Source organism: Triticum dicoccoides, chromosome 3B, assembly GCF_002162155.2.
Source record: "Triticum dicoccoides isolate Atlit2015 ecotype Zavitan chromosome 3B, WEW_v2.0, whole genome shotgun sequence".
Lineage (NCBI taxonomy): Eukaryota > Viridiplantae > Streptophyta > Magnoliopsida > Poales > Poaceae > Triticum > Triticum dicoccoides.
The window spans coordinates 738,057,994-738,076,966 of NC_041385.1; the positions used below are offsets into that span (position 1 = coordinate 738,057,994).

The following is an 18,973-nucleotide window of genomic DNA, read 5'->3' on the forward strand; positions in this document are numbered from 1 at the left end:
TCGATCCATCGTCGATCCGGTTCCGGTGCATGCATGGACGGCGGGCGGGAGGGACAGGCGCCGCAGAGGCCACCCTGACTTTTCCAGCCTTTTGCCCCCAAATCATTTGGCATCTCCTCTAATCTCTGGCCCCATCACCCTCCCCACTCAGCCAACCAACCCCATTAACCCATGTCTCGCCATGCAAGGGACCGGTGAGTTTGTGTTGCACGCCACATCGATGGTTTTTTGCGTGTTACGGTTTTACTAGTGCACACTAACTAGTGGTACATGGCCATTGACTTGGACGGTTCATGATTGAGAGGACGGCAGCTTGAGCTGAGCTATCATTCATGGCGATGCGTAGTACAGTACAGAGATAAGTAAGAGGAAAAGAATGCTTAAGCTAGCGAACGAACGGGCGGCGGAGGGGGTCGTGGAAGGGATCGACGAGGCGAGCCTGTACCAGCTCGAGTCCTATGTACATTCAGTGAGGGGGCCACGGCCACGCATGGCGCGGTGTGTCGGGATCAGTACACCTTCTTGGAGAAGAAGGTGCGGAGGCCGAACAGCCCCTGCGGCGGGACGCACTCCTCGCCGGCGACTTCCGCGCAGGCCGCGTTGTTCCGGCACGCGGCGGCTGGCGCGCTCACAGTCGCCGGCGCTGCATCTGCGGCCGACGCCGTCGCCTTGTCTGCTTCACCGGCGTCCGCTTGGCCTTGGCTCGTCGCGGCGTCGCCTTCGGGGACGGCCTTGTTCTTGCTGCTCTGCTTCTGCTCCGCGGCGGCTTGCTGATGCTGTAGCTTGTTGCGCCTCAGTTGCCAGACGGGGCTGGCCCTGCCCAGGCGGATGCCGTTTGTGCCGAGCACTGCTCTGCTCTGACCGCCGGGAACCCACCGCCTCAGCATGGACGTGGCGGGCGCTTGGGCAGCGGCCTTTTCAGCTGCCGCCGCAATGGCGACGGCCGGCGCCCCCGAACCGGAGGCCTCGCCGCGGGAGTTGCTCCGGGAGCACGGCGCACTGCTAACCTTGCGCCCGGCCGCCGTCGCTGGAGCCGCCGGTGCGCTGGGAACAGCGGCACTGGCGTTGCCGGTGCTGGGACTGGTCGCCTTGGCCTTGCTGCTAGCGCCGGCGCTGGCGCCGGAGGTAGAGTGGCCAGCGGAGCGGCTCCGGGAGAAGGGCCATATGTTGATGTTGATGAGCTCGGCGTTGCCGCTGACGCTGCTGACGCGGCGCTCCGCCTTCTTGGCGCGTTCCTTGGACTCGCCGGTGGCCTTGAAGATGTCCTTCCACTTGAAGGTGACCGCGGGGAGGTCCGGCGTCGGGACGGCGCAGGCCTCCGCGAGCGGCTGCGCCTGCGTGGCAGGCTCCCCTTCTTCCTCCGGCGGCTTGTTGGGGTCGGCATCGGCCTCAGTGTCCTCGCCTTCTTCACCCTGGTCTTGCTCGGCGTCGGGGCAGGCAGGAGGGGCCTGGAGGGTGTGGAGCGGGAGCACAATGCCGTCGGAGAAGAGCTCGTCGGCGGTGAGCAGGGCGGGGGAGGGGAAGGAGCCCGGGTTCTTGCCCACCATCCAGAACTCGAACTCGGGCGACGCGGTCAGGGACGGCGAGGAGCACCCGGACTCGGGCGGAGAAGACGGCAACCCGACGACGACGTCCATCGCTCGCCGAGCAATGCAGCCCCACGAACAGCACGACGCGACCTGTACCTGGGCTCGGACGGGGAGCACGAGCTAGCTCAGCTAGCTGCAGGACGGCATGGGAGGGACTCGGAGCAGCTTGCGAAGCGAGGAGAAGGGAATGGGGATGGGGATGGGGATCCAACGAGAAAGGGAGGCGTATGAAGCGACTTGACGCGTATTTATCATCAATCACATCAAGTGGGAGCTGGCTGCTGGCTCCCTGATTTCCACGTCTCGCCTCGCGTGCCGCAGAGCCGCATATGCGCTCTGCGATCTTTGTCTGGTGACGCGCCACCCCGGCTATGTACCTTCACTCGCCGGGAATTACCGATCGAGCCTGCACGGTGAAACAGGAGCGAAAGCGAAGCGGGAAGGCGCGACGGCGCTGTCACCGCGCAGTTAAACAGCTGCTTCGTGCCGTGCGTGGTCGCGTGTGGCGCGCTGCTGCTGCGCTGGGGCGGCGGCAGTGGAGTAATAAAACCACCCGGTGCACGGAGGTGGCAGTCAGTCACGTACGTTGCGCCGGTGAAAATTAAGTCGCGGCGTGGTAGTCCACAGTGCGAGGCCTCCGTGCACCGCAGGCGCGTCAAGGCGACGTCCGTGGCGGATCAGTTAACGTGCGGCCGGCACAGTGCAGGTGCAGGCAGCTCACGGCATGCTTCAATGCGTGGCCTGGGCAATGCGTGCCCCGCGGACGGCGCCAGGGGGCCGCCCTGCCTCGCAGGGTGCACACTAGTGAAAAAAAAATCAAGAATGATGAAACCATCCCAAGTGTCTCTATCGAGGAGTACGCTGGGGAAAGAGTTGGCTTGGTGACGAATGTCAAACTACCTTCCAGTTTAGTTTTTGACGGGCGGGCGGTGGAATCAATCAACTCCAATTAAATAACCGCCGGGCCCTAGGCTAGTTTTGCGTGTCAATGTTGACCTGGCCACGTCGAAGAAGTTCAAACACGTTGGGGCCCAGCGGGGCGAGATGGTCGAGCACGGGAGAAACGGTAATGTGATCGGCACGAGCAAGCTGAGCGCCGCCGCGGATACTTATAAAAAATTAGGAAATGCGTCGGCATATACTGTCCTCGACTCGATGGTAGCTATAGTCAACTTGCGTGCCAATGTCCTCGCCGAGGCTCAAGCGCATAGCTGCCCTAGTTGCTAGTGCTACAATGTACCTAGCGTGCTCCTTCTCTGATTCATCGATACCTCCCCGATACCCGTTAAGAGCATCTCCAATAGCATGTGTATATTTGGATGTCTATATATTCATATAGAAAATGGTCTAAAAAGATTCTTTCATATACACATCCAGTTTTGCATCAGAATGTTTATATAAAGGGAACATGACAGGTGGACCGTTGCTGAGGAGAGGAAGAAATCATGACTACAACTGAGTTTAGACAACGCCTTCACATTGTTCAGGCGTGGACATTGTCGAGGTCGATTTAGAAGACGTGTATATTTGAACGACCATATAGACAAGGTGTTGGGCGCCTGTTTTGGGCTCACGTCGTGGAAAACGAGTATAGACATCCATAGCTATTGGAGATGCTCTAAGAGTTAATTTTAAATTTTTATTCTTCTTGCCCAAACTAGAAGAGTTTTTATTCTGAATTCTAAATTTTAATTAGTTTTTCTGCGAAAGAATCTTTTTAATTAGTTTGTGGTCTGAAAGATGCCACCAGGAGGGCCTTTCCACATGGTCCATGATCTTGCATTGCCAGGATATATTATTGACCCTCGCCACAACTGTCCCCCGAATTAAAATGGCCATAAAGACCTCCAAATTAAAATTGCCAGGATCTTCTAGGCTACATTTTTCTCATAACACAGTACAGACGCAACGCTCATATATATGCGCATATACTTACTCTAGGAATACACACATGCACATCCTACCCTTATGAGTACCTCTGAGAGTGAGCCGGTATGTCATTTTGAGATTTCACGACGTCAGCGTGTGCCCGTGCGTTGCACCGGGATAATAAAATTACATGCATCTAGCTCAATATAAGAAGGGCTCAAGACCCCCGACAAGTCCGAGTTCTCTAGTTCAACATGCCACCCTAGTCGTGCCAGCCCTTGGCTACTTCACTCTGAGTTATATTACATGTGAGCTTGCATTTACGTATTAAAAGTTAGAATTCTTTTGATAAGTTTCAAGTTAGAATGATGATTAAGTGAAATTGAAATAACTGTTAGTCTTGCAATTAAAGGACCTGATTGCTGGAGCAAGGAGTCATAACTCAATCAAATAAGCCATTCCACATGCAAAAGTTGCATTAAAAAAGGCGACATAGCATCTTGAGATTTTATAAAGTTACCATAGACGTCTCGACTCGTAGTCGACGGGAACATCTCCTCCCAGTAAACGCGTGCCGCCAAAAATCCTGAAATAAATCCAGGATAAATGCGAGCACCATGATTTGAACCCGGTGAGATGGGATACCATTGTCCACCTAACCATTCAACCACAAGTTGGTTCGCATCTTTTAGGCTACATTAAAGACCCATTATCGACATGTTTTAGGTTCGCTATTCTGGTTAGAATCGCACAAAAAAAATTGTACGCATTGTTAGATTGCATTGGTTATTTTGATTTTCTATAGAAAATAGTCATGCTTAAGAATTCATCCACCTTAAATTTATTTCATCCTCCGCCACTTTTGGGCCCAAATGTTGGAGATATGCCCTAGAGGCAATCATGTGATGATGATATTTCCATATGTATTCATGGGTCCTTTGTATTGTCCTTGAACATCATCAATGAATGTATCAATAAGTATGTGACTTGTTTGTGGAACTATGTATTGTATGATGATTGTTCTAATGGTCCCTAGTTGATAAGGTTATGCGGACACATATCCTTGACTAGTATACAACTCGGGTGATGACTATGTTTCACAAGTCATGTGCATGGAGATGCTAAACCGATAGTATGGACTCGGGGATGGAGATCACCGAGTCGGACAGACCCACTTTGAGACGCAGCGAGAGATTGTCATCTGTTAGTCTCAAGTATAATGTCTACGCCATGTCCTAGACCTGAGGTCCTCACATGTTCTCGGGATGAGGATCGATTCACTTAGGGTCTATCAAACGCTACTCCGTAACTGGGTAGTTATAAAGGTAGATTTCGGGTGAGTCGTGAGACATGCCGCGAGACATGGTTGACCAAGATGGGATTTGCCCCTCCTATTTGGAGAGATATTCTCTGGGCCCTCTCGAGTGATCAGATTCAAAAAGCATGGCCATGCGTCTTGGGCTAAGTGTTAACTCAGTTCGGGAATCTGTATCACGGTTTTGAGAAGTGAGTTCAAACTATCACAAGGGTGACAAGTACTCGCCTTGAGCTTGATAACAAATATCATGAGGCAAAAGGAATGTTGCATATGACACATTGTCGAGGTTCGCCAAACGACTTTACGCACACATGGGAGTTGGCATGTTCTGCTAGGAGCCGCTACCAACTATCGACTTGGTCGTGTCCATGTGTACGTGAACCTATAGGGTTGCACACTTAAGGGGCTGCAGCCCATTCGGATTGGATCCGACTGGTAAATGGACGCAGACTCCTAGTAGGATCAAGTGTTGAGCCCACATCGGATGTCTATATAAAGGGGAGTGGGTGCACCTCTTAGGGTTGATCTTGATCCAACCCTCGATAGTCGCCGCCATTCCCCACGCCCATGACGTGCGATCGGACCTAGCAGTCTGCCGCCCGCCGCTGCACCCTGCACGTGTGGATATCTTGTAGGCATCGCATCTGCGGTGCTTGGACGAATCGTTCGAGAGAACCGCGAGGCACCGTCCGCAGGAGATCACCGTTCACGGGTCTTCGTTGTTCGCGGGAGATTGACGACGCGAGGAGGAGACGGCTCGGGAGATCGGCTACACGCATCACCAACTCTACTTCCGCTGCGGTGACTGCGCGTCTAGTGGTAAACCCGATCCCGCGATCTATTTCCAGCAGCATGATCTTGGGTGCGTGGTAGAAAATTTTATTTGGCGCTAGCGTAGCGTACCGCGTGTTCCAACAGTGGTATCAGAGCCTCCGCTGTGTGGTGATAGTTTTGATGATATGCATATGAGATATGTAGATCGGTTCAAGTGCGGGTCGATGAGATCGGTCGCGCACGTCAGTGTTGAAGGTTGGTTTCGTGATCTTTTTTTCGTGATCGTGACGCAGAGGTCGTGACACGACTTACCCCTACCGGTCGGTTTCCGCCATCGGGGTAGACAGTGGAACGTAAACCCGGATGCAGCACGCGAAGATCAATGAGTTTGATCGAATCGGAACATAGATCAACACCTTGGAAATGTGATTTCCGCAGTGCTGAAATCTGTTGGAGCGGTCCCGGTAAAACGGTTGTAACTTTTGCATACGAACTCCGATTTTGCTCCACGACCTGTCAAACTAAAGCTAACGAAAAGTTGGATTAGTGGCGAAATCTCGGAATGAGAAAATCCGCTTGGAAGATAGAGTTTCAAGAGGTTTTATCTTTGGCGGTAGAATGTCTGACTCGTTTTTGCAGGGAATGACTGTGATTTGGTATAGCCCATGTATGTTGCTAGTATATTATTATTTCATGACCTGCGTGTCATGAGTGTGGCAACCGGCAGGAGCCATATGGTTGTCCCATTATTGTATTAATGATCTGCGTGTCAACATGAGAAGCCATGTAATGTAATTTACTTTCAGTAGCTATTAGTTTTTAATAGCATAGTATCTTATGTAACACTTGGCGGTTGACACCATGGCGTGGAGAAGGAGATCACCACGAGGACAACCATGCATGGGCAGACCGCGCAGGTGGAGATGGAGATCACCATGCGCTGTGAAAAGGGGCTATACCATATCACACATATATAAACTACTTGTGAAAGTTTATCCCTTTTATGCACCCTTCTTTTGCATGGTAGATGTTTTAAGTAGGGTGATCCCTCAAAGAATGTCAAGTACAAATGCCTCCCCAATTGCTGCACCTTCACATGTCAAGTATATTTAGTGGCGGGCCTATGAGATTAGGGTGCCACTAGATCTTCTTGAAGTGATGGGTTTGTGTCAGACACTTACATGCGAAGCATTGGTTGACTTGTCGTGGCTATGAAAACAGTTTTGGGTCACGAGGCATAGGAGTTGGCGAGGCATGAGATGTCCCCAACAACAAGAGTCGTATGGAGATACGATTAGCAAGAGTTGCTTACCGAGTGATCTTGTCCTCTAGCGGTGATGCAAAAGCTCACTAGTTGACATGTTGATCTTGGATCTTGAATCACTAAGTATCAACCGAGGGATGTTGATTTTAGTGGGAGTGATGATCTTATTAAAATGTTTAATATGAATTACTCTTCATGAATACATGTCTTAGTGTTTTGTATATTTCTGTTGTAGATCAATGGCACCACCTGCTCAAGTTACCCCTTTTGCGTTGAAATCAATCCTAGAAAAAGATAAATTGAATGGAACAAACTTTACCACCTGGTATAGAAACCTGAGAATTGTTCTTAGGCATGAGAAAAAGGAACAAGTTCTAGAGAATCCGCTTCCAGAGGAACCTGCCGATAATGATAATGCCACAGCCAGAAATGCCTACCAGAAACTCGTTGATGAATCAAACGAGATCAGCTGTCTCATGCTAGCTTCTATGGAGCCCGATCTGCAGCAGCAGTTCGAAAATATTGAGGCTTTCGATATGATTGAGAACCTTAAGAGCATGTTTCAAATGCAGGCTAGGACCGAAAGGTTCAACGTCTGGTGATCCTTAATGGATTGTAAGCTGAAAGAGCGTGATCCACTGAGCCCGCATGTGATCAAGATGATCGGCTACATTCAAGCTCGGGATAGGCTGGGCTTCCCACTTGGGGATGAGTTGTCCATAGATACAATTTTGGGTTCTCTTCCAGATAGCTATGGGCCGTTCATCTCGAACTACCATATGCATGGGATGGAAAAGAAGCTCACTGAATTGCATGGGATGCTCAAAGTGGCAGAGCAGGATATCAAGAAAGGTACGCATCATCAAGTGTTGATGGTGCAGAATTCGGCTAAGTTCAAGAAGAGTTGGTCCAAGAAAAGGGCTAAAGCAAAGGGCAAGGAGAAGGAGGCAATTCCAACTACCGCCGCTGCGCCTAAGTCAGGGACGGCCTCGGGGAGTATTTGCTTTCCTTGGAATGAACCCGGACACTGGAAAAGGAACTGCGGCAAGTGGCTTGCCAAGAAGGGCAAGAAGACTGGAAGTATGACTTCTTCTTCAAGTACACTTGTTGTATATGTTATAGACATTTATCTTGCTGATGTTTCTAGTAGCTCTTGGGTATATGATACCGGATCGGTTGTTCACATATGCAACTCGATGCAGGGGCTAAGCAGAACTAGGAATGTCGCAAGAGGAGAAGTCGACATACATGTCGGGAATAAAGCAAGAGTTGCTGCATTGGCCGTCGGCACTATGCAACTTAATTTACCTTCAGGATTTCTAATGGAACTCGATAATTGTTATTATGTTCCTTCTTTGAGTCAAAACATTATTTATGCCTCATGTTTGATGAGATAAGGTTATGAATTCAGTATTAAGGACAATGGTTGTTCTATTTACTTGAATAATATGTTTCATGGCTTTGCACCCGTTGTGAATGGGATATTTATCCTAGATCTTGAAGGTGAATCAGTCTATAACATAAATGTCAAGAGGCATAAGCCTAATGAGATAAATCTGACTTACATCTGGCATTGTCGACTAGGACACATTAGTCAAAAGTGCATGAAGAAGCTCCATGATGATGGAATTCTAACTTCGTTTGAGTTTGAATCATTCGAGACATGTGAGTCTTGCCTACTCGGTAATATGACTAAGACTCCTTTTGCAAAGACTTGCGAGAGGGCGTCTGAGCTGTTGGAACTTATACATAGTGATGTATGTGGACCAATGAGCACGACAGCCAGAGGTGGTTTCCAATACTTCGTGACTTTCACCGACGACTTGAGTAGATATGGATATGTTTACTTGATGAGGCACAAGTCAGAAACTTTTGAAAAGTTCAAGGAGTTTCAGAACAAAGTGGAAGATCAACTTGGCAAGAGAATCAGACTTCTACGATCTGATCGTGGTGGTGAGTATATGAGCCAGGAGTTTGATGATCATCTGAAGAGTCGTGGAATAGTTCCACAACTGACTCCTTCGGGTACGCCACTGAGAAATGGTGTGTCGGAACGGAGGAATCAAACCCTGTTGGACATGGTCCGTTCGATGATGAGTCAGTAGGATTTACCCTTGTCATTTTGGGGATACGCTCTAGAAACTACAGCTTTCACACTAACACAGGGTACCATCTAAGTCTGTAGATAAGACACCATACGAGATATGGACTACGAAGAGTCACAGTTTTTCTTTTCTGAAAATTTGGGGATGTGAAGCATATGTCAAGCGACTCCAGTCGGATAAGCTCACACCCAAATCGGACAAGTGCATATTCATGGGATATCCAAGGGAAACCTTGGGATATTACTTCTACAACCGTGAGACTTACTCACCAGTAGCGATGCCTAAATCAATTTGGATCATTATTGCTATAGCAGCATATTTCGACTATGAGATATGGCAGATGGATGTCAAAACGGCTTTCCTTAATGGAAATTTAACCGATGATGTGTATATGACACAATCGGAGGGTTTTGTCGATCCAAAGAAGTCTAGCATGGCATGCAAGCTTCTCAGAATTGGAACATTCGTTTTAATGAAGCGGTCAAAGAGTTTGGCTTCATCAAGAACGATTGTGATCATTGTGTATACAAAAAGGTTAGTGGGAGCTCAATCGCATTTCTGATATTATATGTGGATGACATATTGTTGATTCGAAATGATGTTCGAATGCTTGAATCTGTCAAGGACTCATTGAAAAATAGTTTTTCGATGAAGGACTTGGGAGAAGCAGCTTACATTTTGGGAATCAAGATCTATAGAGATAGATCGAGAAGGCTTATTGGATTAAGCCAGAGTGCATATATTGACAAGGTGTTGAAGCGGTTCAACATGCAAGATGCCAAGAAGGGTTTCTTGCCCATGTCACATGGCATTAGTCTTAGCAAGACTCAGAGTCCTTCGACTCCTGATGAGCGAAGACGCATGGATGGGATTCCGTATGCTTCAGCTGTTGGGTCCATCATGTACGCTATGGTATGTACTCATCCTTATGTTAGCTTTGCTCTTAGCGTTGTGGGAATATACCAATCTGATCCAGGTGAGAGTCACTGGACAACGGTTAAGAATATCCTTAAGTACTTGAGAAGGACTAAGGATATTTTCCTGGTTTATGGTGGTGAGGAAGAGCTCATTATAAAGAGTTACACCGATGCTAGTTTCCAAACCGATAGGGATGATAATCGATCACAATCTGGGTTTGTGTTCATTCTGAACGGAGGAGCAGTGAGCTGGAGGAGCTCCAAGCAAGATACGGTAGCTGATTCTACAATAGAGGTTGAGCACATTGCGGCTTCTGAAGCTGCAAAAGAGGGTGTTTGGCTGAAGAATTTCATTTCTGGTCTTGGTGTGGTTGAGGGCGCGTCTAAGCCATTGGACCTCTATTGTGATAATAGTGGTGCCATTGCGCAAGTCAAGGAACCACGAAACCATCATAAAACCCAACACATACTCAGGCGTTTTAACCTTATTCTCGACATTGTCGAAAGAGGTGATGTAAACATATGCAAGGTACACACGGATGCAAATGTTGCTGATCCATTGACGAAGCCTCTCCCACGTCCGAAGCATGAGGCGCACATGAGCTCCATGGGCATACAATGCCTAAATGATTGACTCTAGTGCAAGTGGGAGACTGTTGGAGATATGCCCTAGAGGCAATCATGTGATGATGATATTTCCATATGTATTCATGAGTCCTTTGTATTGTCCTTGAACATCATCAATGATATGTATCAATAAGTATGTGACTTGTTTGTGGAACTATGTATTGTATGATGATTGTTCTAATGGTCCCTAGTTGATAAGGTTATGCGGACACATATCCGTGACTAGTATACAACTCGGTTGATGACTATGTTTCACAAGTCATGTGCATGGAGATGCTAAACCGATAGTATGGACTCAGGGATGGAGATCACCGAGTCGGACAGACCCACTTTGAGGCGCAGCGAGAGATTGTCATCTGTTAGTCTCAAGTACAATGTCTATGCCATGTCCTAGACCTGAGGTCCTCACATGTTCTCGGGATGAGGATCGATTAACTTAGGGTCTATCAAACGCTACTCCGTAACTGGGTAGTTATAAAGGTAGATTTCGGGTGGGTCGTGAGACATGCCGCGAGACATGGTTGACCAAGATGGGATTTGTCCCTCCTATTTGGAGAGATATTCTCTGGGCCTTCTCGAGTGATCAGATTCGGAAAGCATGGCCATGCGTCTTGGGTTAAGTGTTAACCCAGTTTGGGAATCTGTATCACGGTTTCGAGAAGAGAGGTCGAGCTATCACAAGGGTGACAAGTACTCGCCTTGAGCTCGATAACGAATATCATGAGGCAAAAGGAATGTTGCATATGACACATTGTCGAGGTTCGTCAAACTACTTTACGCACACATGGGAGTTGGCATGTTCTGCTAGGAGCCGCTACCAACTATCGACTTGGTCGTGTCCATGTGTACGTGAACCTATAGGGTCGCACACTTAAGGGGTTGCAGTCCATTCAGATTGGATCTGAGCGGTAAATGGACGCATACTCCTAGTGGGATCAAGTGTTGAGCCCACCTCGGATGTCTATATAAAGGGGAGTGGGCGCACCTCTTAGGGTTGATCTTGATCCAACCCTCGATAGCCGCCACCATTCCCCATGCCTATGACGTGCGACCGGACCTAGCAGTCCGCCGCCCGCCGCTGCACCCCGCACGTGTGGATACCTTGGAGGCATCGCATCTGTGGTGCTTGGACGAACCGTTCAAGGGAACCGCAAGGCGCCGTCCGCGGGAGATCACCGTTCACGGGTCTTCGCTGTTCGCAGGAGATCAATGACGCGAGGAGGAGATGGCTCGGGAGATGGGCTACACGCATCACCAAATCTACTTCCGCTGCGGTGACTGCGCATCTAGTGGTAAACCCGATCCCGTGATCTATTTCCAGCAGTATGATCTTGGGTGCGAGGTAGAAAATTTTATTTGGCGCTAGCGTAGCGTACCACGTGTTCCAACACCAGCAGGGTGATGTCTACTACACAACCTTCTTCTTGTAGACGTTGTTGGGCCTGCAAGTGCACATGTTTGTAGGACAGTAGCAAATTTCCCTCAGGTGGATGACCTAAGGTTTATCAATCCGTAGGAGGTGTAGGATGAAGATGGTCTCTCTCAAACAACCCCGCAACCAAATAACAAAGAGTATCTTGTGTCCCCAACACACCCAATACAATGGTAAATTGTATAGGTGCACTAGTTCGGCGAAGAGATGGTGATACAAGTGCAAAATAGATAGTAGATAAAGGTTTTTGTAATCTGAAATTATAAAAACAGCAAGGTAACAAGTGGTAAAAGTGAGCGTAAACGGTATTGCAATGATAGGAAACAAGGCCTAGGGTTCATACTTTCACTAGTGCAAGTTCTCTCAACAATAATAACATAGATAGATCATATAACGAGCCCTCAACATGCAACAAAGAGTCACTCCAAATCCACTAATAGCGGAGAACAAACGTAGAGATCATGGTAGGGTACGAAACCACCTCAAAGTTATTCTTTCGGATCGATCTATTAAAGAGTTCGTACTAGAATAACACCTTAAGACACAAATCAACCAAAACCCTAATGTCACCTAGATACTCCATTGTCACCTCAAGTATCCGTGGGCATGATTATACGATATGCATCACACCATCTCAGATTCATCTATTCAACCAACACAAAGTACTTCAAAGAGTGCCCCAAAGTTTCTACCGGAGAGTCAAGAAGGTGTGCCAACCCTTATGCATAGGTTCATGGGCGGAACCCGCAAGTTGGTCACCAAAACATACATCAAGAGGCACATGATATCCCATTGTCACCACAGATAAGCACGGCAAGACATACATCAAGTGTTATTATAAAAGACTCAATTCGATAAGATAAGTTCAAAGGGGAGACTCAATTCATCACAAGAGAATAGAGGGGGAGAAACATCATAAGATCCAACTACAATAGCAAAGCTCGGGATACATCAAGATCGTGCCTTAGAGGGAGCACGAGAGAGAGAGATCAAACACATAGCTACTGGTACATACCCTCAGCCCCGAGGGTGAACTACTCCCTCCTCGTCATGGAGAGCGCCGGGATGATGTAGATGGCCACCGGTGAAGGATCCCCCCTCCGGCAGGGTGCCGGGAAGGGCTCCCGAGAGGTTTTTGGTGGCTACAGAGGCTTGTGGCGGCGGAACTCCCGATCTATCTTCTCCGTGGATGTTTTTAGGGTGCGTTGGACTATATAGGCAAAAGAAGTTGGTCGGGGGGTGCTCGAGGGGCCCACGAGACAGGGGGGCGCGCCCTACAGGGGGGCGCCCTCCTATCTCGTGGAGTCCTCGAGTATCTTCTGACTTGAACTCCACGTCTCCAGGATGATATTCTTCCAAAAAATCATGTTGCCGAAGGTTTCATTCCGTTTGGACTCCGTTTGATATTCCTTTTCTTCGAAATACTGAAACAGGCAATAAAAGAGCAATATGGGCTAGACCTCCGGTTAATAGGTTAGTCCCAAAAGTAATATAAAAGTGTATAATAAAGCCCATAATCATTCAAAACAGATAATATAATAGCATGGAACAATCAAAAATTATAGATACGTTGGAGACGTATCAAGCATCCCTAAGCTTAATTCCTACTCGTCCTCGAGTAGGTAAATAATAAAAACAGAATTTTTGATGTGGAATGCTACCTAGCATGATTCTCAATGTAATTTCTCTTTATTGTGGCATGAATGTTCATATCCAAATGATTCAAAATAAAAGTTCATATTGATAAAAGAAATAATAACACTTCAAGCATACTAATCAAAGTAATCATGTCTTCTCAAAATAACATGGCCAAAGAAAGTTATCCCTACAAAATCATATAGTCTGGCTGTTGCTCTATCTTCATCACACAAAGTATTTAATCATGCACAACCCCGATGACGAGCCAAGCAATTGTTTCATACTTTAATAATCTCAAACTCTTTCAACTTTCACGCAGTACATGAGCGTGAGCCATGGACATAGCACTATATGTGGAATAGAACGGTGGTTGTGGGGGAGACAAAAAAGGAGAAGATAGTCTGACATCAACTAGGCGTATCAACGGGCTATGGAGATGCCCATTAATAGATATTAATGTGAGTGAGTAGGGATTGCCATGCAACGGATGCACTAGAGCTATAAATATATGAAAGCTCAACAAAAGAAACTAAGTGGGTGTGCATCCAACTTGCTTGTTCACGAAGACCTAGGGCATTTTGAGGAAGCCCATCATTGGAATATACAAGCCAAGTTCTATAATGAAAAATTCCCACTTAGTATATGAAAGTGACAACATAGGAGACTCTCTATCATGAAGATCATGGTGCTACTTTGAAGCACAAGTGTGGAAAAAGAGATAGTAGCATTGTCCCTTCTCTCTTTTTCTCTCGTTTTTTTTCTTTTCTCTTTTTTTGGGTGGGCTTCTTTGGCCTCTTTTATTTTTATAAAGTCTGAAGTCTTATCCCGACTTGTGGGGGAATCATAGTCTTCATCATTCTTTCCTCACTGGGACAATGCTCTAATAATGAAGATCATCACACTTTTATTGATTTACAACTCAAGAATTACAACTCAAAGCTAGAACAAGATATGACTCTATATGAATGCCTCCGGCAGTGTACCGGGATATGCAATGAATCAAGAGTGACATGTATGAAAATTATGAAGGTGGCCTTGCCACAAATACGATGTCAACTACATGATCATGCAAAAAGCAATATGGCAAAAGTAATGCCTGTCATATGAACGGAACGGTGGAAAGTTGCATGGCAATATATCTCGGAATGGCTATGGAAATGCCATAATAGGTAGGTATGGTGGCTGTTTTGAGGAAGGTATATGGTGGGTGTATGGTACCGGCGAGAGTTGCGCGGCACAAGAGATGCTAGCAATGGTGGAAGGGTGAGGTGCGTATAATCCACGGACTCAACATTAGTCAAAAGAACTCATATACTTGTTGCAAAAATTTAGAAGTCATCAAAAACCAAAGCACTACGCGCATGCTCCTAGGGGGACAGATTGGTAGGAAAAGACCATCGCTCGTCCCCGACTGCCACTCATAAGGAAGACAATCAATAAATAAAATTATGCTCCAACTTCATCACAAAGCGGTTCACCATACGTGCATGCTACGGGAATCACAAACTTCAACACAAGCATTCTTTAAATTCAAAATCACCCAACTAGCATGACTTTAATATCACTACCTCCATATCTCAAAACAATTATCAAGCATCAAGTTGATCATAGCATCCACTTCACCTCCTATGAAAGTTTTCGTTCAAATTACCATGCTGTTTAAGACTCTCAAAACAATATCAGTGAATCATGAGAGTTCATTAATTTCTAAAAAATAAAACCACCGCCATGCTCTAAAAGATATAAGTGAAGCGCTAGAGCAAACGACAAACTACTCCGAAAGATATAAGTGAAGATCAATGAGTAGCTAAATAATTATGCAACTATGTGAAGACTCTCTCTCATTTAAGAATCTCAGATCTTGGTATCTTATTCAAACAGCAAGCAAAACAAAATAAAATACATTGCAAGGATAGCACAACTCATGTGAAGAAGCAAAAACTTAGGCTCAACCGATACTAACCGATGATTGTTGAAGAAGAAAGGTGGGATGCCTAACGGGGCATCCCCAAGCTTAGATGCTTGAGACTTCTTGAAATATTATCTTGGGGTGCCTTGGGCATCCCCAAGCTTGAGCTTTTTGTGTCTCCTTAATTCCTCTCATATCATGGTTTCTCTTCTTTTTATCAAAATCTTCATTCACAACAAACTCAACAAGAACTCATGAGATAGGTTAGTATAAACCAATGCAAAACCTTATCATTTTCTACTGTAACAAATTACTAAAATTATTATTCAACATTGAATACTAAATGTCTCTACATATTTAATACTCCTATCCTCAAATAGAATCATTAAACAAGCAAACATATGCAAACAATGCAACCATAACAACAATCTGTCAAAACAGTACAGTCTGTAAAGAATGCAAGGGTATCAATACTTCCCTGACTCCAAAAATTATGAACTAAAATTCCCAGTGTAATAAATTTATCAGATCTTAATATGCAAAAATATTCAACGTTATACCATTCTCTGACTTTTCTAGGGAATCTTTGCAACAGCGGTAAACTTTCTGTTTTCAAACAGCAACATGTATACTAGCAAAATAAGCATGGCAAAGGCTATCCTTGACATTTTTATTGAAAATAAAGGTTCAAAACATTATTCTAACTAACAGAAAGCAAATACTAACAAAAGAAAATGACACTCCAAGCAAAACACATATCATGTGGCGAATAAAAATATAGCTCCAAGTAAAGTTACCGATGAACGAAGACGAAAAAGGGGATGCCCCGGAGGGCATCCCCAAGCTTAGGCTCTTGGTTGTCCTTGAATATTACCTTGGGGTGCCTTGGGCATCCCCAAGCTTAGGCTCTTTCCACTCCTTATTCTATAGTCCATCGAATCTTTATCCAAAACTGGGAAACTTCAACCACACAAAACTCAAAACAAAACTCGTCAGCTCCGTTAGTATAAGAAAATAAAACCACCACTTAGGTACTGTAATGACCTCATTCTAAATTCATATTGGTGTAAAACCTACTGTACTCCAACTTCTCTATGGTTCATACCACTTAATATTAGCCATAGATTGATCAAAATAAGCAAACAACACATAGAAAACAGAATCTGTCAAAAACAGAACAGTCTGTAGTAATCTGTATCAAATGTATACTTATGGAACCCCAAAAGTTACGAAATAAATTGCTGGGTCTGAGGAATTTGTCTATTAATCATCTGAAAAAATAATCAACCTAAAATCACTCTCCAGTAAAAAATGGCAGCTCATCTCGTGAGTGCAAAAGTTTCTGTTTTTTACAGCAAGATCACATAAACTTCACCCAAGTCTTCCCAGAGGTTCTACTTGGCACTTTATTGAAACAAAATCTATAAAACATGATTACTACAGTAGCATAATCATGTGAACACACAAAAACAGTAAGGATAAATATTGGGTTGTCTCCCAACAAGCGCTTTTCTTTAATGCATTTTTAGCTAGGCATGATGATGACAATGATGTTCACATAAAAGATAAGAATTGAAATATAAAGAGAGCATCATGAAGAATATGACTAGCACATTTAAGTATAACCCACTTCCTATGCATAGGGATTTTGGGAGCAAACAATTTATGAGAACAATAATCAACTAGCATAGGAAAGTAAAACAAGCATAGCTTCAAAATTTTCAACACATAGGGAGGAAACTTGATATTATTACAATTCCTACAAGCATATATTCCTCCCTCATAATAATTTTCAGTAGCATCATGAATGAATTCTACAATATAACCAGCACCTAAAGCATTCTTTTCATGATCTACAAGAATAGAAAATTTACTACTCTCCACATAAGCAAAATTCTTCTCATTCAGAATGGTGAGAGTATCATAAGAGACTTGAACACTAAAAATTGTTTCCACATTAAAAGAGTAATGTTCAAAAAAAGGGTAATCATAATCATGACAAGATTTGTAAATATAATCATCACTACTTTTTATAGCATAAGTTTCATCACAATAATCATCATAAGTAGCCACTTCGTTCTCATCATAATCGATTGAAACCTCTCCTAAGATAGTGGAATCACTAAATAAAGTTGACACTCTTCCAAATCCACTTTCATATTCATCACAATAAAATTCAACATCCTCCAAAATAGTGGGATCACTACTTCCTAAAGTTGACACTCTTCTGAACCCACTTTCATCAATATAATCATCATAGGCAAGAGGCATGCTATCATCATAACAACTTTGCATATCAAAACTTGGGATGCTAAAAATATCATCTTCATTAAACATAGCTTCCCCAAGCTTGTGGCTTTGCATATCATTAGCATCATGGATATTCAAGAAATTCATACTAACAACATTGCAAACATGCTCATCATTCAAAGATTTAGTGACAAACATTTTATAGATTTCTTCTTCTAGCACTTGAGCACAATTTTCCTTTCCATCATACTCACGAAAGATATTAAAAATACGAAGCGTAAGAGACAAACTAAATTCCATTTTTTTGTAGTTTTCTTTTATAAAATAAACTAGTGATAAAACAAGAAACTAAAAGACTCGATTGCAAGATCTAAAGTTATACCTTCAAGCACTCACCTCCCCGGCAATGACGCCAGAAAAGAGCTTAGTTGACGAGGTGTGAGTGAGTGCCCTTTTACCTAGCCTCCCCGGCAACGGCGTCAGAAAAGAGCTTGATGTCTACTACACAATCTTCTTCTTGTAGACGTTGTTGGGCCTGCAAGTGCACAGGTTTGTAGGACAGTAGCAAATTTCCCTCAAGTGGATGACCTAAGGTTTATCAATCCGTAGGAGGCGTAGGATGAAGATGGTCTCTCTCAAACAACCCTGCAACCAAATAACAAAGAGTATCTTGTGTCCCCAACACACCCAATACAATGGTAAATTGTATAGGTGCACTAGTTCGGCGAAGAGATGGTGATACAAGTGCAAAATAGATAGTAGATAAAGGTTTTTGTAATCTGAAATTATAAAAACAGCAAGGTAACAAGTGGTAAAAGTGAGCGTAAACGGTATTGCAATGATAGGAAACAAGGCCTAGGGTTCATACTTTCACTAGTGCAAGTTCTCTCAACAATAATAACATAGATAGATCATATAACGAGCCCTCAACATGCAACAAAGAGTCACTCCAAATCCACTAATAGCGGAGAACAAACGTAGAGATCATGGTAGGGTACGAAACCACCTCAAAGTTATTCTTTCGGATCGATCTATTAAAGAGTTCGTACTAGAATAACACCTTAAGACACAAATAAACCAAAACCCTAATGTCACCTAGATACTCCATTGTCACCTCAAGTATCCGTGGGCATGATTATACGATATGCATCACACAATCTCAGATTCATCTATTCAACCAACACAAAGTACTTCAAAGAGTGCCCCAAAGTTTCTACCGGAGAGTCAAGAAGGTGTGCCAACCCTTATGCATAGGTTCATGGGCGGAACCCGCAAGTTGGT

At 45.0% G+C, this 18,973-nt stretch overlaps 1 protein-coding gene across 1 annotated transcript; it reads right to left on the reverse strand.

Annotated features, from left to right (window-relative positions):
- Positions 1-290: 290 nt before the first annotated feature.
- LOC119278186 (AF4/FMR2 family member lilli-like) lies at positions 291-1,906 on the reverse strand. Its single transcript, XM_037559541.1, has one exon. It carries the CDS (start codon positions 1,635-1,637, stop codon positions 510-512), a length of 1,128 nt encoding a protein of 375 aa, XP_037415438.1. The 5' UTR covers positions 1,638-1,906; the 3' UTR covers positions 291-509.
- Between the last annotated feature and the right edge of the window lie 17,067 nt (positions 1,907-18,973).